The sequence below is a fragment of the Camelus ferus genome, chromosome 2 (genome assembly GCF_009834535.1).
Source record: "Camelus ferus isolate YT-003-E chromosome 2, BCGSAC_Cfer_1.0, whole genome shotgun sequence".
Lineage (NCBI taxonomy): Eukaryota > Metazoa > Chordata > Mammalia > Artiodactyla > Camelidae > Camelus > Camelus ferus.
This window is the reverse complement of record NC_045697.1, coordinates 34381298-34405121: the sequence shown is the minus strand read 5'-3', so window position 1 is coordinate 34405121 and position 23824 is coordinate 34381298. Positions and strand designations below refer to the sequence as shown.

At 38.6% G+C, this 23824-nt stretch overlaps 1 protein-coding gene across 8 annotated transcripts in view; it reads left to right on the top strand.

The window, feature by feature from the left end:
* The window catches only part of CORIN (corin, serine peptidase), a 222881-nt gene that overhangs the window by 89451 nt on the left and 109606 nt on the right, over positions 1-23824 (top strand). For all 8 annotated transcript variants that reach the window (XM_006185960.3, XM_032496984.1, XM_032496963.1 and 5 more), the window contains one exon: positions 5439-5620. In XM_006185960.3, coding sequence (XP_006186022.3) covers positions 5439-5620 — 182 coding nt within the window. The remainder of the gene's footprint in view (positions 1-5438; positions 5621-23824) is intronic.

Here is a 23824-nt window from a genome sequence, read left to right as displayed (position 1 = left end):
CAAAGACAAATTTAGAAATTAAAAAAAAAAAAAAGAGTATGTGATTCTTATCAATGAATAATACATCTTACTTAGTAGCATGCCACTTACCAAGTGTTGTATCAAAGAAAAGTGTGTTAGTTACCTATTGCTGCATAACAAATTATCCCAGATTTAGCAGCTTAAAATAACACGCATCTGTTATCTCAGTTTCTATGGATCTGGAATCTGAGAGTGCCTTACCTGGGTCTTCTGTTTCAGGGTCTGTTATGTGGGCAAAGTCATGGTGTTGACCAGGGCTGGGGTCATATCTGAAGGCTTGCCTAGGGAAGGATACAATTCCAGGCTCATGTAAATGTTGGAAGAATTTTAGTTCTTAAGGACTGAGAGCCTCAGTTCCTAGGTGTCTGTTGGCCAAAGGCCACCCTCAGGTCCTTGCCATGTAGGCCTACCTATTATAGCAAAGGGAGAGTAGTCTGCTAGCAAGAGAGAAGTCACACTTATGTACCCTAATGATAGAAGTCACATCCCATTACCTTCTGTTGGTTGTAAGCAAGTCACTAGGCCAGCTCACACTCAAGGGGAGGGGACTACACATGGCATGAATAGCAGGATTGGGGGTCATTCAGGGCCTTGTTAAAGTCTGCTTATCAAAAAGACCCTTTTTCTTTCCCCGTGGAAAATAGTTTTAAATCCTGACCTTTTCAGATCTGCTGAAAGGTTAGTTATTTGCCAGAAATAGAAAGTGACAACTAAATGCAATGTGAGATCCTGAATGGAGATCTTGGTAATATTTGGATACGGTCCTTCCTTTAGTTACAGATATTATACTAGTGTCAGTTTCCTGGTTCTGATAATTATACCGTAGTTACATGAGAATTTGCTTTAGGGGAGCCCAGATAAAGGCTATATGGAAACTTTCTGTACTACTTTTATAACTTTTCTGTAAGTCTCTAAATGTAGTTTAAAGTAAGAAGTTAGATATTAGGTAAAATTAGCTGCAAGGATATATTGTACAACATGGGGAGTATAAGTGGAGTATAACCTTTAAAAATTGTGAATCACTGTATCGTACACCTGTAACTTGTATAATATTATACATCACCTGTACCACAAAAATAAAAATAAAAAGTTAGAAAAAAGTGAGTTATAAAACCTAAAAATCCATTAGCTATTATAAAAGCTACTGTGTGGCTATAGCTTGTTCAGTCATTTTAACTCTATGTCTTTATCAGAACTTTTTTTGCAGATGAAATCTATAAATTTAGAGGTGGTAGCAGGGAGATATTGGTCAAAGGGTACAATAAAAAATCCTTTTTTTTTGGTAAATTTAAAAATTAGTAGATAAATTTGCTTAAAATTGTGTAGGCAAAATCTATACTTTTTTTGTAGATAAGTTTAGAATAGCTTTCCTAGAGAAAATCCCCTAAAATCCTCACTATCACTATATAGTAGAATTATTTACATTTGTTTGTATGTATTTGTTTCAACAAATAATTATAGAGGTGAGGTAAGAGTTTTCTGCTTAAGCTTGGGTTGAAATGTTTTAGGGACTTTTGCACAACACCAAGTGCACACCACACATCAATTTAAAATAGTCACCTTTTCTAAAATAGTATTCTGATAGCCAAATCCGACTCCTCCCCTGTGCGGAGCACTATTTTCAGAGGTCAGTCTGCTTGTTGCTTGGATATTGGCCCTTATATTCCAAAATAGTGTGGTCTGTCTCATCGCACTTTTCCATGTGATGAAAAGCAAAACACTTCAACCCCTTGTAGGCAGTTGAATTTCACGCAAAGCAAGGACAAATGGCTCCTCATTCTGCTCAGTGTCTGAAAGGGCTGCTAGTTATTAATACTCTGTCACCATTTCACATGTCCTCATCCAGCAATTTAAAGCCTATGGGTCTCGGTTGGTTACACCTCTTAAGAGAGCTATTTGGAAACACTCTAGACATTTTTCTTAGGCCCTATTTTTAGAATGGAAGGCCTAATGGTACTTTAATGTCTCTATATATTCCCAGCGCAAATCTCGAGTGAAAAAAAATGTCTGTTACCTTTTGAAATGTAGCAAAACTGGTGGGATTATCACTGCTCCTCTGAGATGCATTGTGTTAAAGAATGAATTTTGATTTACAGAATGTTAGTGGTAAAAGGATCATGAAAAAATCAGCTCTTCCAAACCTCTCACTTTTCAAATGAGGAAGCTGAGTCTTGGTGTGAGCAAACTGTTGGCCCAAGATTAGATGAGGAGGAGGGCCCATGTGAAAGATTCAGGATGGTAGACTTAATGCTTTCCTGCAGAAAATGACTCTGGTAAGAGTCAGTGACAAGAAGTCAGCTTCTGGGTTAAAGACTCAGCTTTGGAACATGAAAACAGTCTGCTGGCCCCCTTTGTTGCTCTTACTGTCGAAGATTCTGAGAGAGATGTGGAGTGATTAAAATATATGTGGGTTCAGGAGTGAGGAAATTTCGGGGAATCCCTTGGGACACAGCGATCTTCCCCATCTGACAATGTCAGGTGAATTTTTCCCTCTGTAAATGAAACTTGAAATTTCATCAATTAGAGATTCCTTTGCTCCAGCAAGCAGTCATCTAATGATGCAAAAAACCTCGGGGAGGGTTAAGTGTCCATCTATTATTATATATTACTCTGTGTTTTCGTCCCTTTTCTTCTTTGAAAGTCTAATTACAATCAGCTCACTTGGGGAAGGTAGTTTTGATGGTCGGAAGGAGAGGAAATGTTTAGGAGCAAGTAATGCTCTGGTGGAGGTGGCAGTCCAGGTGCAGTCCTGGAGGGCGGACGGTCAGGATGGTATCAGGGCACTGGACCCAGGTCAGGCGAAGGAAGAATGCTGAAGCCAAGCCTAGCTTGTTTTGTAGTTTTATTGTGGGCTGTCTCACCTGGAAGAGAAAGAGAAATGCCTGTACCCCTTCCTGGTGTTCCTTAGCCCCTTCCGCAAATTTCTCTGAAGGTTAACTAGGAGTTTATAGGGTGAAGGGAGAACCCAACCCCTGTGTATGTGGTTGGTCCACTGGGAAAGTGCATATCAAGTTTTGAACTAACCTTGAGTTACGCTTTTGGAACATACATTCCTCAAGTAAGTGCTCATGTGTGAGAGAGTTAATAGTTAATGGTCCTTGAATCAGTCTGCCTGGGTTCGAATGCTGGCTGTGACATTCACTACCTCATTGATTTTTAGACGAGTCTCTTATATTTCTGTGCTTTAGTTTCCTGATTTGTGTATTAGGGATGACAGTAATGTTACTGGAGAGTAGAGAGTAGGTTCTTGTCTCACGCAGGAAAGAATTCCAGAGCGAGCCATAGTAAAGTGAAAGCAAGTATATTTGGAGAGATACACGTTCCATAGAATGAGGTCCATCTCAGAGGAGTGACCCCGGGGTGCACGGTGGTTAGTTTTTGTGGGCTGGGTAATTTCATACATTAATAAGTGGGAGGATTATTCCAACTGTTTTGGGGAAGGGCTGGGGATTTCCAGGAATTGGGCCCTTGCCCACTTTTTGGCTTTTCATGGTCAGCCTGGGAACTGTCATGGTGCCTGTGGGCGTGTCATTTAGCACGCTAGTGTATTACAGTGAGCCTGTAATGAGGCTCAAGGTCTACTGAAAGGCAATCTGCTGCCATCTTGGGCCTAGTTGGTTCTAACCACTTTATGTCATATCCTCAATGGCTGTCTCATTCTTTTAATGGTTGTGCCCTGCTCCCTTCCTTCCTGTCTCAGTAATGGTACCCATAGTATATTACTATGTACTGTAGTGAGAAATAAATGAGTTAATGCACTTAGAATAGAGCCTAGCATCATGAAAGCAATTACATAGAAATTCTGTGTTCTCCACATTTCTCAACCATGTTCCCAGTTTTATTTGAGAAAATATAGTCTCTAACTTCTCTGGAATCACATCTAGGAAAGGAAATCTTTTAAAAAGTTTGAGTGATACTTTTAGTCCTTGAAATATCTGATCTATTTCCTGAATGGCAGTCAGGTGTCTCCTTTACACTGAGATTCCTGCCTGGACCAAGTCACATTTTATGTCCTAACACTAATTCTTTCAAATGCAAAACCTCTTTCCACATCTTCTCTAACAAATTTAGTCACATATTAATGTAGGTAGGTAGTTACATGACTATTAGGGTTCTAAAGGTACTCAGTCGTAAGTTTCTGAGAATAAGGTCAAAAGCATTTGCAACTGGATGTCATTGTTGAGTACCCCTTCCCCACATTGTTATGTATAAGATCTCACTCTTAGGACTCTTTCACAGGCTATCAGTTCTATTTTAACTCAGTGGCTGGTGCATCTTGTTAATGTTTCTGTGATCTGTAGAAATATGAATGGGGAATTGTAAATGTGTTTGTTTGATCAAGGAGTTCTTAAAGCCTAATTATTAGGTCCTTTTATGAGACTAGATAATATAGGAGAGTAGATAGAGCCTAGACTGAAAGTTAAAACTTTTGGATTCTCTTCGCACTTCTTCCATTAGGAAACTGTGTGTCTCAGAATCTCCCTGGACTTGTCTCAAATGAAGGATCTGAATGAGGTGTTGTTTAAAGTTTCTTACAGATCTGAGGCTGTATGATTCTGCAATAGCTTATTGACCCTACATTTGTGAAGCGTGTGTTCTGCTTTGACTGACATGCGTATTTTCTTTCCCACTTTTCTTAAAATCATTTGAAATGCCTTTGCCTTATGACGAGCCAGGGTGAGAGATGCAGTCTGTTAACCGCAAAGTAGAAAAAGCCACCTGGGTCTGTAAGAGAACAAGTCCATGGCCTTGACATTGTAGACACAGAGCCGCGGATCCAGGAGTGTTTGATTGCGTGTCAGATGAATAAAGACAAACTCCGGGGCATCATTACTTTACCACTAATGGACAGTTGTTTGTATTTTTCTATTTTGCAGAAGATAACATAGAAATGAAAAGATAAACAATGATAGAAGGTTTCAGAGTTGCCATTTGTTTGTATAATATTTTCTTTTCCAAGGAGGCCATGGAGGTTAAGGAACTTCTCTCTGTCTGCCTCTCAGAGATCCTTTGAATGTCTCATAGGGATGGTAAAGAAATTAACCTATTTTGTGACCCACTTCTGATTTTCCAATTTGAGGGGCTTCATTTCTATGTTAATTTACTTCTTTTGATATTAAGTAGAGCTCGTTTTTAGTTGACAGGTTTACTTTAGCACAAGAAATCTAAAAAAAAAAATCATTTGGGATAAATGCTTCTACAAGAGATAGCTAGATGATATTATGCAACTAGCTTATTCCCTCTAGAATCATGACAGTAGGGTGGCTGAAATCCTAGGGTCGAATGTAGAAATTTAAGTTGTTGACTATAGTAAATATAAACTTAGATAATATTGCCAAGTTTTCTTATTAGTTTAATTATTACTTTGTGAAATAGCCTGTAAAAACATTAATTTTCACCTTTCTATTTTCTTCTAGTGTTGGGCTCCTGCCCTGTAGGTCCTTCTGTGAGGCTGCCAAGAAGGGCTGTGAATCAGTCCTGGCCATGATGAATGCCACCTGGCCTGATTTCCTCAAATGCTCCCAGTTTAGAAACCAAAGTGGAAACAAAAATGCCAGCAGGATTTGCTTCTCACCACAGCAGGAAAGAGAAAAGCAACGTAAGTGCCTGTGTTTTGTTGCATTTTTAAAAGACTTTATTGAGGTATACCATTTATACGAGGAAGAATACAAATAAGGTGTGCATTTCAATAATTTGTAACACAGTGACCAGACCCACGTGACCAGCACCCAGATAAAGAGATGGAATATTGACAGCATCCCAGAAACCCTCTCAAGCCCCCTCCTGTCACCTCACCCTCTCAAAAGAGACCTGAATGCCGACTTCTATCTCCTTGGGTAGTTTTTATCAATTTCTGAACTTGATATCAATGGAATCATGCAGTCTACAGTCCTTTTGTGTCCAGCTTCGTTTGCTCAACATTATGTTTGAGAGATTCACTATATTTTCATCTTCCAGTGATTCATTCATTCTCTTTTTAATAGTACTTTGATATATTTTGCATCACAATGTATTTTCCTGTGCTATTGTTGATGGATGTGGGAGTCGTCTCTGGCTACTATGAACGGTGATGCTATGGCTATTCTTGTATATGTCTTTGGTAGAACAAGGATATGTATTTGTTCAGCAAAACAGTTTTTTTTTAAAGTAGTTGTGCCAATTTATACTTATCCTAGCTATGTGTGAAAGTTGCAGTTGCTCCAAATCTTCCCCAACACTTGGTATTGTCAGTTTTTTTTTTTTTTCAATTTTAGCAATTCTGATGATAGTATTGTGCTATCTCTTTGCAGTTTTAAGTTGCATTTTCCTAATGAATTTGATTGAATTTTCAAGATGCCTTGGTTATTTAAATATCTTTTTTTGTGAAGTGTCTGTCCACGTATTTTGCCCCTTTTTAAATTGGATAGTCTGTCTTTTTGTTCCTGATTTGTCTCTCTTTATGCTTTCTGGATTTAAGTCATCTCTTGGGTATGTATATTGTGAAGATCTCCCACTGTGTGGTTTGCCTTTCCTTTCTTTTATTAGTGTCTGTTATGGAATAGAAGATGCTGATTTTAATGGGTCTGCATTATCAATCTTCTCTATCCTCAGCTTTCTGGACTCTCCTGCTATAGTACAGTACATAAGAACCTCTTTCTAAATTCCTGAGAAGGCCCTTTGGCGTTCACATATGAATTACAATTGCTTGGGGCTTTGAGTTATCTTTTTCTAGAACATTATTGATGGTTAGCAGTAAGCCGTCCAATCCATTGTCCTTGTCAAACCCTTGGTCAATTACCCTATTTAGTACATTCCTTTCCACAGGTAGACTAGTCCAACTCACCTCTGACAAGGGTTTCAACCCTGGACCACCCCCTCATGCCAGGGAAGGTCTATCTCCATCTAACCATCAGTGTTGGCAGCCTCACTGCCATCCTAGCAGTGCGTGGTCCAGATCAATAACCTCGTCACATCACCTGCTTTCTTGGACCACTACAGTGACTGTCAGTAGCTGGGTTTTCCAGAAGCAGTCACTGAGGTGGAGTTTGTTGTACAGGGTGTTTATCAGGTATCAGCGCTTGTGTAAAGGAGGGAAGAGAAAGCAGGACTGAGCAAAAGAAGTGGAAGTGCGATCCAGACCTGTTAAAGCCTCGGCTAAATCCACGGGGAGCTCTGGGGCACAGGTGACCTGAGGGAGTTGCTCCGTGTTGGGCCAAGATGGCTGGGTCTTTATATCCCCACCTCCATCAGCCGTTGGATGTGGGCCTTTCTGGGGAGGGTGTGCCCTGGGGCAAGGCAGCTCTGCAGAAGAGGCGAAACCTGAAGGAGATTCAGGCTGTTGATGATAGTGGGGGCAGCAGGTCCTCTCCTGAAGGGCAGGCACATAGAGTGGGAACAGACTACCTGGTCCTGGCAGAGACTGAGCTGGTTTCGCTGAGTGTTTATAAGGCAGTGTCCGTAAGGCTCTACTTACCTCTGTTTTTTTCCATTCTGAGCATGCGCTTCTCCAGTGGGCCTTACTGAGAAACCGAAGTGTTTCCTGCACTCCACTCCTCCTTGGGCAGTCCCAAATTATAATATTTTTCTTCTCAGAACAAGATTGCTGGGTTTCCACTTTGCTTCACATTGGTCTTCTTCCTAGCTGTTTAGCTTCTTGTACTTTACAGCAAATGCCATGAGGGGAAATCCTTCCATGTGATGGCCCCGTTTCTGTGTTTCCTTTCCCACTGCATCCTTGGCCCCTTAATTCCTGTCTTCTTTGACAGCACCCAAACTCTAATTTTTGTCTCTCCATCACTGTGGGATTGCCAAAAGCTCTACTGGCTTCTCTGCCTCTTTGCAGTCCAGATTCTTATTTTCTAGCGCCATGCCAAGAATTGGCGAGTCCCAAAGGGAAAAAGCGTCCACAGAATGCAGACTGTTTGCTCTGTAGTTACCTTTTCTCTGGGATCTGAGCCGCTTGCATCCTAATAGTCTCCCACTATCAAGGGCCTTTAAACAGATGTTTCTTGTGTTTTATCTGGCTTTTGTAGTTTTACTTGATGGGGGACATTGACATGTCATAAGCTACTACATCGTAGCCAAAAGTCGAAGTTTGTTTTATTTCTTTTAAGCACACTGTTTAATAGAGTTGATGCTAAATTCGGATTCCCTCCAAAAGATTGTATATAGTTAGAAGCCACCATAAGGATGAGTGAGTGTGTCTGAAAGAGAAACCCCTCAATTCTTTTCTTTTTCAGCTGCATTTGCCCCTGTTTTGATAAGAACACTTCGCTAGTGGTTATTTGGGAAATGCAGCCTGTTGATACAGGATTGGAGAATCCACTGAGAAAATCTGAAAGTCAAAAACATCACTAGTGTTCTTTAACAGGATGGTCCAAAAGTATCAGTTCTTGAAAATCAGAATAACATCAGTATTCTTTAAGAGCTCAAGGTGAAATGCCACTGACATAGGTTCCCCAAATATCAGAAGACAGTACAAATCTTCCTTCTGATCTTGGAAAAGACTGGTGAGTTTGGGACAGATTTTGGAGGATTGGTAAAACGTTTATACTAAAAAGCTTACCAGTCTTTTTAGAATTCTTTTTTTTTTTCCTTTTTTTTAGTTTTCTTTGGGGGGGAGGTAATTAGGTTTATTTCATTTAATTATTATTTTTTTAAATGGAGGTACTGGGGGTTGAACCCAGGACTTCATACATGCTAAACATGTGCTCTACCTCTTGAGCTATACCCTCCCCTCTAGAATTCTTGATTGTACTATTCTTTCTATGTAGAATTAATTCTCTGAACATGGGTCTGATAAGTGGTGTTTAAATTCCTAGAATTTAAAATAATTTTTCTGTCTCATGCTTGATGGATAAACAGGATGCTAGCCATCATAGGCATATTCATAGTTCATGTTCTAGGGAGAAAGTAACTGTTAACTGTGATCTTTGTGTATGCACAAGAATATAATTTCTAGCATACGCACTAAAATGTGTTCATGTACCAAAAATATATTGTATGCCAACTTGCAAATTATGCATTATATAATATCGTTTTAATCATATAAGGGTTTATGCTATAAGGTCAGTTATAAATATAACTAATGAAGTCCTTTCCTCATTTTTTCATTTATTCAGTAAATATTCACTGAGTACCTGTGCAGTTCTGAGCATTATCCCAGGTAATCTGAAAAGAATAAAAGTAGTTACAGTGACCATAGTATTAATTTAGCCCTGGCTAGTATGGTGGTTCTCAACCAGAGATGATTTTGTAGCCCCCACCTGGGAACATTTGGCAATGTCTGTAGACATTTTGGTTGTCGTAACTTTGGGGCCAGAAAGAGTTGCCCCTGGCATTTAGCTGGTGAGAGACCCACCATGCGAAACATCCTGCAATGAACAGGACAGCCTCCCCCAGCAAAAAACTATGTGGGTCAAATGTCAATAGTGCTGCTTTTGAGAAACCAAACCCTGGTTTGGGCTTTATGTTTTCAAGGTACTCTATAATAATAATAATAACAACAACAACAACAACAATAAACAATAACAATAATAATCCTTATCATGCTTCCTACCTTTAGTGAGGGCTAAACCTAATCTGGTATGCCCATATATGAGAAACAACGTAAAAGCGTTGGTGACTCCATTAAGCCACAGAAACTAGAAAGGAACACAGGTTAGATGTCAATGGAGTAGAAGTGGAGTCTATTACATAAAGGAATTCTGAATATTTGGAAGAGGAAGGGTCCCACTTGGCACAGTGGAAGAGAGAAGGTGATCTGGGGTCATATTCATCACTGTGAACCTGTGTTGGGCGTCAGGTGCCTACTTGGCCCATGAGACAAATGGTGATGAAAAATTGACTCCCATCTTAATCTCCTTCCAACTTTTCGAATCATTTGCCCCAAGAAAACAGTAGCCCCCCTTTTTACGTTATGGACCCCAGTCTCCTTTCCGAAGTGCTTTCACAGCTGTTAGGTCACTTTGCTTCCAGAGTAAACCTCTGAGGTATTATCACCTTCATTTTATAAATAAGGAAACTGAGGTTCAGGAAGATCATTCCAAGGTTATTTTAAATCAGCCGCCCAGCCTCTCTCTTCTCCCCAACAGTCCACCATCCAGGGATTTGTTTATTAATCCTTGAACGCTTCCCTTTGTTACGGCTCCCTTCTCACAAGAGCTTTCAAAATGCCTTTTCTGACTGAGTTGAGCCAAAACTCACAACTTGTAACAGCTGCTTTTCCCAATGCTCAGCTCTGTAAATTCAATTCCTCTTCTCTTAGCATCCTTGAATAAGTCATAACCCCAAAGATATTTTGTTCTCACATAGAAGGATACACGGTTGTCTCATCCTTTCTGTCTTATGCTGATGCTGGGTCCTGTAAAGTAAATAATGTGCTAATGTGATAATGCTGTGGGAACTGTTCCTCAGAGGTTTTTAAAATAAACACTGTGTGTGTTTCCATAGTTGAGTTGTGAGAACTCAGAGGGCTAAAAGATCAAGGTCCATCAATCATTCTGAGCTTTCTAATTCTTTACTCTACCTTGTCTGTAATTATATATGGAAAGTAGTTTTTAAATTGTACTTCTGTGGGTCTAACGAGGTCTCCTCTGCCATGAAAGAACTTTGGCTATTTATTCTTTCATTCTCTTCTCCCTTTTCCAGTCTCTTACTTGTTTTTCTAGCTCTGGTTGCTGAGAGCAACCACTTCATTGCATTAGCAGCAAAATTGTCATTTTGAGATCTTGGTGAAACATATATTCTGAATTTCTGCTATTGAATTGTGAGTTCATTTGGGAGAAATACTGCAGTGCTATTTCTTTGAGGTACTCAGTATCAAAATTTTGCCAGAGATGGATGATTAGAGGTAGTGTGATGGAATTACTAAAAACTAGCCATGCACTCTTTATGACAATGAATAATCAAATAAAATGAGGTTTTACTAGAACTTCAAAATTTCCTACATTTATAGTTTTAAATTATTTAAAATTTAAATCATAAATAACATTTTCTTTCTTCCATATGTAGATACTTCTTTGGAGGGTGCCAAATTTAGATCTGAAGATTTGTTTTCAAGCCCTGGTTTTCTTGTTTAATAACTGTGTGGTCTTGAGCAAGTTTCTTAAACCCTTTTAACTTCTCTTTCCTCAATTTTACAATAGGAATAGTAATACCTGGGTGGTAGAACTGTTTTATGGGCTACGTGAGGTAATGTATTTGAAAGAATTTTGGAAGCCATGATGTACCATACAAATGTAAATGCTTCAATCCAACATTTAGACATTTAGACGCATTTTCTCTGTACCGGGCGTGTCTACTTTTCAAGAGCTCATAGGCCAGTGGAGAGATAGACATCTAAGCACAGAGTAAATCAGCCCTTGGATCTCTCCTTTTTTGGTGATCTAATTCAGGCTCATGGCTTGAAGTCCCACCATACACTGACATCTACAAACCTGGCTCTCAAACTGTACATCCTCTGAACTCCGGACTTGCATGCATATGTATGCTTGGGACACATACACACTTGCATGCGTGCTTGTGTGCGTGCAAACACACACACACACACACACACACACACACACACACACACAGCCATCTATCTGTTTCCATTTGAGTGTTTACAAGACATTTCAGGCAGAACAGGTACTACCCTGATCTAGTATTGCCCCTGCACCTGCTCCTCTCCCAGCCCTCCCAATCTTAGTAAATGACAACTTCATTCTTCCAGTTGCTCCAGCCAAAGACCTTGGGTCATCCTTGACTCTTCTCTTACTCTCTCATACTATATCTGATCTGTCAGAAATCTTCTTGGCTATGCTATCAAAATAGGCATGGAACCCATCCAGTGCCCACCACCTCCACAACCACTCCCAGGTCCAAGTCACCTCAATCTCCTGCCTGGATTATCTTTCCAGGTCCTTATTGTCATCCTTCCTGCCTCCTAATGTCCTGGAGGGCTATTCTATATATAGCAGCAAAAGGGATGTTTTAATTGTTGCCATCTCTCCCCTCCAAGTTTTCCCATCTGCTTCAATATAAAAGCCACCAGGGCCCTCCATCAGCATCACTGCATTGTGGAAGGAACTCCAGGGGAGGACCAATCACACAACATTCAAAGTAAACAGTGCCTCCTGGAGTTGTACAGCATAGACCTCCTGCCCTACAATATCTGCCCCCATTCCCTCTTTGACTTCTCTCTGAATACTTGTCTCTTGCTCTCTAAGCTCCAGCTACTCTGTCTGCAATGATCTTCCCCAAGATATCCCCTCTTCTCAGTTCTTTTAAGCATGTGTCTGTAGGGCCGTAACACAGGGAATGTTTGGGAGAATGGCCAAAGTTAAGAAGAGAAGCTCTATGGAGTAAAAACTGTCATTATTATTGTAGTTATTTGGGTAGTGACAGAGCTAAAGACACAGAAGAATTCTTTTAATTTTTATTTTTTAAATTTTTTATTGAAGTATAGTGGATTTACAGTGTTGTGTTAGTTTCTGGTATACAAAATAGTGATTCAGTTTTATATATAGAATATGTATACTTTTTCATATTCTTTTAAATTATAGGTTATTATAAGCTATTGAATATTGTTCAGTGCTATACTGTAGGACCTTGTTGTTTATCTTTTCTGTATATAGTAGTTTATATCTGCTAATCCCAAACTCCAAGTTTATCCCTCCTCTGCTTTCCCCTTTGGTAACCATAAGTTTGTTTTCTATGTCTGTGAGTCTGTTTCTGTTTTGTAAATGAATTCATTTGTATTTTTTTTTTTTTAGATTCTGTGTACAAATGATATCATATGGTATTTGTCTTTCTCTGTCTTAATTCACTTAGTATGATAATCTCTAGGTCCATCCATGTTGCTGCAAATGGCATTAATTCATTCTTCTTTATGGTTGAGTAGTATTCCATTGTGTATGGAACTTCTTTATCCAATCATCTGTCAATGGACATTTAGGTTGCTTCCATGTCTTGGCAACTGTAAATAGTGCTGCTGTGAATATTTTGGGGTGCATACATTTTTTCAAATTGGAATCTTCTCTGAGTATATGCTGAGGAGTGGGATTGCTGGAACATTTGGTAACTCTTGTTTTTAGTTTTTAAAGGAATCTCCATACTGTTTTCCATAATGGCTGCACCAAACTACATTCCTACCAACAGTGTTGGAAGGGTCCCTTTTCTCCACACCCTCTTCAGCATTTATCATTTGAAGACACAGAAGAATTCTTAATAAGCTTCATGATTAACTTGTCTGGTACTTAAACTTTATTTGGCTGTGTATTGAAACTTGAAAGGTTTTTTAAAAAATCATTTAAAAGTCCCTAAGAACTTCTTTCAGTCTGTGAACCATGAGAAATTCTCATCTTGTAGATGTCCACTGTTTTTCTCTGAGAGCCACAGTCTTGTTTTGACTCTATTCTGCCACATGCCCAGCATAAAGAAGCAGTGCCAAGCAAAACAGATCTCTTGTTGAACCTAAAGACTACCTGGGCTCAGTCATTCTTGTTTATAGATCATTAGAGATTAGGTTTCTCTTCTCTGCCAGATATTGCTTTGCTTAAGGTGGCACAGTGGTTCCTAAAAAAGAAATATAGAGGTTTCCTTTCCTCACCTGCATTCATTCTTCTTACTCTCCTTACAAGTTGGATGCATGACTTAGAGGCTGATAACTCAGAAACCCGGTATCACAGGTTGATCCCTGTGCTTATTATGGAATATTATTTCATTTAGTGGCTAGAGACCAAGAGCTTCCACATTTTGTTCAATATTGTGCCTTGCAATCAAAAATTCACAGTTTTGGTCTTACAGACTACAATAAAATGCAGGAATTTTTAGCAATTAAAGTCTGGTTTTTTTCAATATATGTAATCATAAGTACATAGCTCTAAGCCTATTTTGGTCAATAATCAGTTTGATCGCTTCAACAAGAATGCTGGTAATTCATACCCTGAATAATTCAAAATACCATTTATTATAATTCTATATCCAGCTTTATATCTCTATGATGGTCAATTTAATCATAGCAGATACATCTTTACAGAATCAGGTGGTTGGGAAAAATTGCTGGTTGGGTTTTTTTTCACATGATAGGAATATTAGCTTAGTTCTGTTTCATATTTGTCTCCCCAAATTCCCAAGATTGTATACTACCTATGTCCAAAAGGTGGACATAACTCCTTAAGCTCAATCAGTTCTTCTTGAAATTGAACTGCAGTGGTGTGGTGATTTCCTAGTAATTCAGACATCCTAGACTCTGGACTCTATACTCTGGGCCACCCAGTGAAACTAATGTGTAATTCAGAATCATCACCTCCAAGTCTGAATCTCTTCTGAAATTGTGGCTTCTTTATAACAAATAGCATTTTGATCTTCATAACTTCAACTCCATCGAGCTTGGCCATTGGGAAGTAATTGCAATCTCCATTTTCATCTGCTCAATCCGTAATATTTATTTTGTGTCTGAATCCCTGCACACATTTAAACAAAATGAGCTAAATTCTTATCAAGGAGGCAGTGTCACGTAGTATTTAGAGGTATGGTCTTCCACATAGTTTTGCTTGTGTAACCTTAAAATGATTTTGAAAAGTTATATACCCCTTGCACAATTTTAAGTTACTATCTAAAAGCTGTAAATCATGCTTGTAAGTAGTTGACAAAGAATACAATCTAAAGGATATTATGATAATTGACATTTTAAAATGAAAACTGTTTCATTACTCTTTTAAATATGTCCGGTGGAATTTAAATACCATAGTGACTTGGCACTCACAACCATTCTAGAATCACAAGCTGTTCTTTTAACATTGGGCGAGTATTACATAGTTGCTCTTTCTTCCTGAACTTTTATTTCTATTTCCCTTCTCTCACAGAATTTCATTTAGTTATTTTTTATCACTCTATCATACATTTCTAGGACAAAACAATGTATAAAAATGGAAATGATTACTTACAAAAAATTTACCTCACTCATGAGACAGAGGGTTAGCATTTTTGATTAATTTATCGTAGTTATTGTGACTTGTTTATAAGTAATTACTAAACTTAAATGTGACATTTATTGGAAATTTATCTCTTAATGTGTTAGAAGGGATGGTTTATTTTCTTTTAAAACTGGTTTGTGTGGAATGGAACAGTGTTTGTCATCAATTCCATTCTTTTTTTTTTCTTTTTTTGTCTTCTAGATTGTAATGCTTTGAAAACCTATCTACATAATGAAGTTCCATTTGCTCCACAATCTTACCAGTGCTTATTATTGTCAGGGTGATATTTATTGTTGTTTTTATGTTACCCATTCTCATAGGTATGTAGAGGTAAATGATTGTAGTTTTAATTTGCATTTCTTTAATGACTAGTGATGACTGGCTTTTAACATGCTTATTTGCCATTGGTATACCTTCTTCAGTGAAGTGTCTGTTCATATCTTTTGCTTATTTATTTCTTGGGTTGTATTTCTTATCGTTGAGCTCTGAGAGTTCTTTCTGTGTTCTGGCTGAAAATCTTTTACTGAATATGTGATTTGAAAATATTTTCTCCCAGTCCACACCTGTCTTTTTATTCTCCTCACATTGTCTTTCACTGAGCAAGCATTTTTAATTTTGATGAAGTCTAATTTGTCAATCTTTTTTTGTATAGAACATACATTTGTATCATATAAGAACATTTTCCCTTACTTATGTGCACGAAGATTTTCTCCTATAATTTCTCCTGAGACTTTTATCTTTTCATCTTATTATGATCTATGGTGAGTTGAAGTTTTACATCAAGCGTGAGGTATAGGTCAAGTGTTATTTCTTTCTTTTTGAAAATGAATGTCCAGTTTTTCTAGGAGCATTTGTTGAAAAGACTATCATTTCCCCATTAAATTGCTTTTGTCAGGTTAATTGACCATATTCATGTGGGTCTATTTCTGGACTCTTCAGTTCCATTCATTATGTGTCTATCCCTTAAGCATAACCATGCAGTTTTGATTATTACAGTTTTACAATAAGCCTTAACATCTGGGTGATGTGAATTTTTCAACTGTTTTCTTGCTTAAAATTTATTTTTCAGTACTAGTACTTTGCCTTTTTGTATAAATTTTAGAATCAGGTTGTCAAAAAAATCCTGCCAAGTTTTGATTGGAATTTGTTTAAAGCTATAGGTCAGAGTGGAAAGTTGTCAATGTGATGTCTTAATCACACTGAATCTTTTAAATGATGGACTTGGTTCATCTCTCCATTTATTAGCTCTTCCTTGATTCTTTTATCAACATTTTGTAATTTTTATTATATAGATCTTGTACATATTTTGTTAGATACTTTTAGAGCTATTGTAAAAGGTATTGTTTTAGAATATTGGTTTCCTATTGTTCATTGCTTGTTATGGTAAACAGAATTATAATCTCCAATACCCTGATGTACTCATTACACTTGTATAATCTCCCTACCTTTGAATGGGGGTGTGAACTATGAGTATGATGGGAGAGTTACTTTTGTGATTAGGTTACCTTCTATGTCACAGTCAACTTGAAGAAAGGTAGAGCATCCATGGTAGGGTTGCCATAGTCAGGTGAGCCCTTAAACTCTCTACTTGATTTCCTGAGGGTTTTTGTCCTGAACAATGTTGAATTTTATCAAATGCTTCTCCTGAATCTATTATTTTGATCATGCAGTTTTTCTTTGGTTTGTTAACCTGGTGATCATATTTATTATATTTTGGATGTTGAAATAGCCTTGCTTCCCAGGATAAATCCCATTTGGTTGGTTATTTTGTGTCTAGGTATGATTTTCCTTGAGTTTATTCTGTTTGGATCTGCTGAGCTTCTAAAGTCTAAATTTATATCATTAATTATATTTAGGAAGTTTTAGTCATTAATTTTTCAATTTTATTTTCTGTACAAGTGTTTCTCTTTTCCTTCTTGGATTTTAGTGACATCACTGTTAGACCTTTTTATAGTACCCAGCAGGTGCCTGAACTTATGTTCATTTTTTTTTCAATCTTTTTCTCTCTTGTTCAGGTTGGATGATTTCTGTTAATCTATATTCAAGTTCACTGACTCTTTCCACTGTCGTCTCTGTTCTGAAATTCTGTGGCTCTTAAAAAAACTTAGTTATTGTATTCTTTAGTTCTAAAATTTCTGCTTGATTTTTTCCATGAAGCTGTTATTTCTTTTCTGAGAACTTGTGTCCTTCCATTCATTTCAAGCCTGTTGACCATTACTTCATGGAGCATGTGTGTAATAGCTGCCTTAAGGGCTTTGTGAGTGAAAATACTGCAACCATATCACTAAACAAAGAATGTTGAAACCAAGTCATCAGTGGCTGCTGCCACCCCCCAGTGGGGACAGGCCTGCAGCCCAGCCTCTGCAGCCACTCACAGTGGTGCCCTCTGAGCAGATTCAGAATAAGAAAGGACAGGACACTGGCCCTAGATAGCTAGGTGCTTGTCAAAGGAATGAATTCAATGAGCCCAAATGTTTGCTTCCTCCCATACTTAGAAAAGTACTAAATTCTTTAATTTGAAATGCATGGTTTTCTTTAGATAACAAGTAATCCTTTATTGTTCCAACTACCTGGTCTTTGTTGTAAAGCTCCTATATATCCTAGCTCCTCCCCTACCTCTTTGGAGCAGTCCCTCAGAGCAATCTGAGAGGCTGTCATCCAGGCTTGAGTCCTCCTGCCAAATAAAACATAACTGTTAACTTTTAGGTTGCGCATTTATTTCAGTCGACAGCTTTATCAAGTAATTCTATCTGCATCATCTCAAGGTTGGTGTCTATTGATGGTATTTTCATTTAAGGGTGCTGAGAATGTCCTGTTTTTTAGTTTGTTAACTAATTTTGGATTATAGACTGAGCATTTTGAAGATATTATGAGATTCTGGGCCCTGTTAAAATTCTCTGGAGAAAGTTGATTTTTGTTTATGTGTTTGTTGTTTCATAGTCAGTTGACCCAGTTGGGCTCTAGTCATAAGTCCCATTCTACCTTCTGTGGGCTTTGATTTTGATGTCAGTTTAGTTTTCAAAGACTATGTAGTGCTGTTTGGATCCTCCCAACGTATGTGACTTCCATGGACCAGTCTTGTACCTTGGCCGTGACCTACATTGCAGTTTACTTCTCAAAGCCCTTGGTATTATATTTCAATTTATTTTCATGGATGCACTCTTGGGGAATAAGCTCAGGACTTCATACACAGCTCCATCATGTCTTTCCTCTTTGTGATCTCCCTGAGACTCCCTGGCTCCCAGGGACCCTTCCTCCTGGTCCTTTTTGAAACAGGTATAATTTCAGCATCCTTTCATGGTCATAACTACCTCTGGGGCAAATAGGCATCCTAGGCTACTGCTGCTCCCCTGGTGGCAAGAGTAGAGCTTTAGGACTGGGACCACCTTCCAGAGGAGGATCAAGAGAGAAAAGAGCTCTGGAAATTTCCCCTGCTCCCTTTGTTTGCCAGGGCCCCTCCCTCCCATTTCTCTGACCAGGGAGAGAGTTTCTCTTGGCCATTCCTGCTACATGATTTTGCAGCTCTGGATCTGTATTGGGAAATATGGGTAGAAAAAGAAAAACACAGAAAACTCACTTTGTTATTAGTCTTTTTTAAAAATTGAGGTATAATTGCAATATAGCATCATATTTATTTCAAGTGCACAATATAACGATCAATATTTGTATGTCTTTTTCAACTATTGATTTTCCTCATCAATCTGCCTACTATTCTTTCATTTTCAGGTGCCATAGATAGTTGCTTTATATGTTCTGTTCACAATTTTCAGTTATGATCAGAGGGGGAGATGAGGTAGAATAGTCTTATTCTATCTTTACTGGAACCAGAAGCTTAGAATCTCCCTTTTTACTTCTAATTTTAAGATACCTATTTAGGTAGATGGACAGACAGACAAAACCCAGTGCCTAATAATTTGCTGCCTGAAGGAAATGGATGCCCTTGCCTATGGTGTATCTTTGTGCTCTTTTGACTTTGCCCTTCAAGGGGTTTCCTTAGGAACAGTATATTCTCTGACATTTGGAGGATGAGGATGCAAGATAGCTAAATGGAGGACACTTTGAATTGTCTGTATGTTTGGAACTCCAGATATTTCACACTGTAGGGTTATACAGCATAGCAGGTTTGGAACAGATAGGTAAGAGGCATGCTTTTCTTTCACCAATTGGAAAAAAGGACTTTGTGAAAGGGAAGGTAGGAAAAGGGGAATGGATGACTTCACCCTTGCATGTGGCCTCAAGTAAGGGCAATTATAGAAGACAGGGCAATTGAGGATATGGAAGTCGATTCCCTTAAGACTCTCTCTGCCTGTATGTACCCTTGGAAAGTCTTTGCTTACCCTCAGGAAAAGACATTCCACACTTAGAAGATGGCTATTGTAGAATCAAACAGACCTGGCTATTATCCTGGTTCTACTTCTTCAGTGATAATCTAAAGTTGAAAACAGACACATATAGTATAAAAATGAATCACAAGCGACAGAAATGCATATGCACATATACAAGTTATTACGTTAACATATGCAATGAGAATCAAGAACAGAAAAGTGCTGAGCAATTGTGAAGATGAAATCGTTAGAATCTGATGGGGCTAGTCTGTGGAAATGACAGTCTGATAGAGATTTGTAGAAGGGAAGTCAATTACTTTTAAGTTAAGCTTCTCTTGAGTGACTATGGTAAGGCAGTTACAGAATTAAATAGGAAAAAAAAAAAACCCCACAAGATATGGTGGTCAGACTTTCCAATCCAAACAATAGTGTCTTAATAATAGTGTTTAATAATAATAGTTACAACACTAATGATATATAATGCTTCCTGAGCATTTATTATATACTAAGTGCTGTGTTAAGTATTTCAGAGACATTTTTAAATTTATTGCTCACAGCAGCACTGTGAAGATTATGGTTATTCTTCTTTCTTTCTTTCTTTTTTAATTGAGGTGTAGTCAGTTACATTGTGCCAGTTTCTGGTGTACAGCATAATGTCCCAGTCATGCATCTACATATGTATATTCATTCTCATATTCTTTTTCATTAAAGGTTATTACATTGAATATAGTTCCCTGTGCTATACCAAAGAAATATTTTTTTTTGTGTATTTTTACATATAGTGGTTAATGTTTGTGTCCACCCCTAATTTGTATGTTGGAACTCAGTCCCAATGGAACAGCATTAGGATGTGGAAACTTTGGGAGGTAATTAGGTTTAGATGAGGTTGTGGGGATGGACCTCATGATGGGATTAGGGTCCTTTTTTCTTTTTTTCTGAAAAAAATGAAAAAAGAAAAAAAAAGCAATAGTATTTATTAGTATTTAGAGAACTGTAGCAAACCCCAGAGAAGTAAGCGTGTCCGTTTAAGAAAAGGGGCTTGTATCCAGAAGGTAATCTACTTCAGGATGACACCTGCACCCCAATGTTCATAGCAGCACTAGTTACAATAGCCAAAACATGGAAACAGCCTAAATGTCCATCAACAGGTGACTGGTTAAAGAAGATGTGGTATATTTATACAATGGAATACTACTCAGCCATAAAAACCGACAACATAATGCCATTTGCAGCAACATGGATGCTCCTGGAGAATGTCATTCTAAGTGAAGTAAGCCAGAAAGAGAAAGAAAAATACCATATGAGATCGCTCATATGTGGAATCTAAAAAACAAAAACAAAAACAAACAAACAAACAAAAACAAAGCGTAAATAAAGGACAGAAATAGACTCACAGACAGAGAATACAGACTTGTGGTTACCAGGGGGGTAGGAGGGTGGGAAGGGATAGACTGGGATTTCAAAACTGTAGAATAGACTACACTGTATAGCACAGGGAAATATACACAAAATGTTATGATAACTCACAGAGAAAAAAATGTGACAATGAGTGTGTATATGTCCATGAATAACTGAAAAATTGTGCTGAACACTGGAATTTGACACAACATTGTAAAATGATTATAAATCAATAAAAAATGTTAAAAAAAAAAAAAGGCTGAAAACATTAAAAAAAAAAAAAGAAAAAGAAAAAGAAAAGAGCCCAGAGCTGGTTCTCTCTGTGTGTGCACAGGCCAAGGGAGGCCACGTGAGGACATAACCGGGAGGAGGGGCCTCACCAGAAATCTGACTGTCCTGGCACCCTGATCTTGGGCTTTTGGAACCGTGAGAAATAAATATTTGTTGTTTAAGCAACCCAGTCTGTGGTATGGTCGTGGCCATGTTAACAGACCAAGACACTTCCCGGTGGGACGATAAGGGAACTGGTGCTTGGCAAGGTTCAGTCACTTGCTCAAGTGTATAGAAGTGGGACTCGGCAGAGCGCTGGTTTGAACTCACTTGAATCTACGCCTGCCAGGAGTTCAAAGACCTAGGATGTCACTGTTTATAAAACACAGCACACCAATTTTAAAAGGAGAAAAGAGGCTTATTGTGTGCATTAATAGCATTCAAAATTAGCACCAAATGACAGTGCTGTGTACAAAGGCCACTTACTTAAAAATCATTCCTTGCAAGTGCTTAGACTAGTTTAAAGATTAGACCTATAGCATTCAGCCCACAAAGGAAGGAAAGGGTTTATTTTATACAAAAAGTACATGTTGTGTAGGGAACTTTGCAAGTATATGCGCATGTATGGGTAGACATACATGTATATGTTATAAAGCGCAGGATTCTGTATGTAAAGCAAGTATTAGTCCTTAACCTTATCATTTGTGATTAGGTGAGCAGTGGTTACCTGAACACACCCCACTCAGCTTCTCTCTCTTTTCTTCTTCATGGGAATGTGCCTAACTTTTTTCTTCATGATTGGCAATTTGAATAAATCTCAACAAAGGACAATAAAGTGGTTATTTGGTTTAGAACTGCTGATATTGACCTGGTAAGGAGAAGTTTAGAGTTTTGCTCTCAGTCTCCTTGGACTGATGTCAGAAATGTGTGACTTAATTTAGGCGAAGGCTTTGCACTGAAAATAAGTCTGCCTGCTGGCAGTCTTCTAATTGAAGTAAACATGAAATGTTCAGATCTGCCTGGTGTAGAATAGTAGTGATAAAAATAAATGAGCCTTGAAATATTTTTAATTCATGAAGTCTTATTCCACCAGTCAAATGCAAATGTAGACATGAAGGTAGGGACCTTTTATTTATTTCTGTTAGTGTAGCACAGTTTTGCTATTTTTATGAAGGAAAGCACTGCAAGTTGATTTGACTAGAGACTTGATACAAAGTAAGACGCAAGGCCACGCAGTTCCAAGCAAGAAAGCAACATCTATTCTTTAGAATCTGGTTCCACTAATACCAACTCAAACGCAGAGGACAGAATGTTCTAGATGAAATGTAAGATTCAGCACTTAAAAATCTTGAGACTCTTTGACGCGTTACTTTTGTCCACTCAGTAGCATGTAGGAGGCCCGTAAGAGTGAATGTTTTCTGAAATTGGTTAATACACCCAGCCAGTGGCCCCACAGGACCTGGCTTTTTACTCCATAGGATTTTGTGAAATATTATTCTTTGGGGTTGCTAAGCTGTTTCTAATTTTCCCAATTTGGATTTCAGAAGACTCCCTGCTAAGTATAATTTTGGAATAGAGGATTTATATGGGATAAAATCTGAAGACCAGAAAGCTTCTTGCTTAACTGTGAAACTTAACAGCCAAGAATTAGCATTTGGACATTGTACCAAAACAAATAGCATTTTGTTGTTCTGATAGAAAACAAGCTGTTCATTGGATTTAATACCTTTGTTTAGAAGAACAAATTACTAGAAAAATTGAACTAAAGGGAAATAATTTTTATGTTCTTTTCTGGGAACTCAGCTTAGAGACATACATTCACGTCTTCATTCGGCAGCAACAGAGTAGCAACTCTGTGCCAATCATGCGTTCAGCAAAGGTGTATGGAGGACCTACTGGGTGCTGGGATGTTTCAGGTGCTGGGGATTTAGGGGCAAATACGACAGACAGAGTCCCTGTTCTGAAGAACTCACACATTGGAGATTTCATGATCTACTGTGGAGAGAAGAAGGCAGAAGGAATGATAACAAGCAAGCGTTTGGTTGGGAAGAGGGAGAAGGTGGTGGTTGTACCATCTGTCAAAGTAGAAGCCACAGGGAAGAGAAGAGTTGGAGAGAAAGAACTATGTAGACTTGTGAGTTTCCTGGCTGTGTCGTTGTGTTAGCGGATAGTGAGACCCCCCCCCCCCCTAAATTAGGAAGCCCATCAAAGTGTGTGTCCTTGCCGCTGGCCATGAAAGAATTTGCACAGCAGAGCCTGAGGGACTAAGAAAACAGCCCCTTTATTGCTCAGAAGGGGAAAAGGAAGGAAAGCGCCTGAGCAGAGAAGAAAAGAAAAGAGCTCGAGTGAGGAAAAGGTGCTGGAACAGGGAGTTGTCAGCCAAGATGGCCCATAGAGACAGCTCTGACCCGGGTTGGGCTATGTGGATTTTTATGAGCTGCTTCTGCCATCATGCCCTCCTTCTGGGTGTATTGGGAACAATCAGTCCTTTTTTGGGCTTTTTGGTCCTTGTGTGGGCTTTTCTGTTTGTTGTCATGGCAATCATCAGCTATCATGGGATGAGTGCCTGTGTCATTTAGCAGCTAATACATTACAGTGAGTGTTTAATGAGGCTCAAGGTCCACTGGAAGTCAAATCCTCCACCATCCTGGGCTCAGTTTGGTCTTACCAGTTCTTGTGTCTTCTCATTGCAGCTGCCTCCTGAGACTTAGATAAGAGTAATTGGTTTCTAGGGAGAGGAGCAGGGATATGATCCTGGGGACAACAGCCTTGGTGACAAAAAGGAAAGCGGCTTTTAATCAGAATGCTGACAATCTGGTGGACCCAATGTTCCCCTGAAAAACCATTTCTGAAGATTCTGCTCAGCCATAA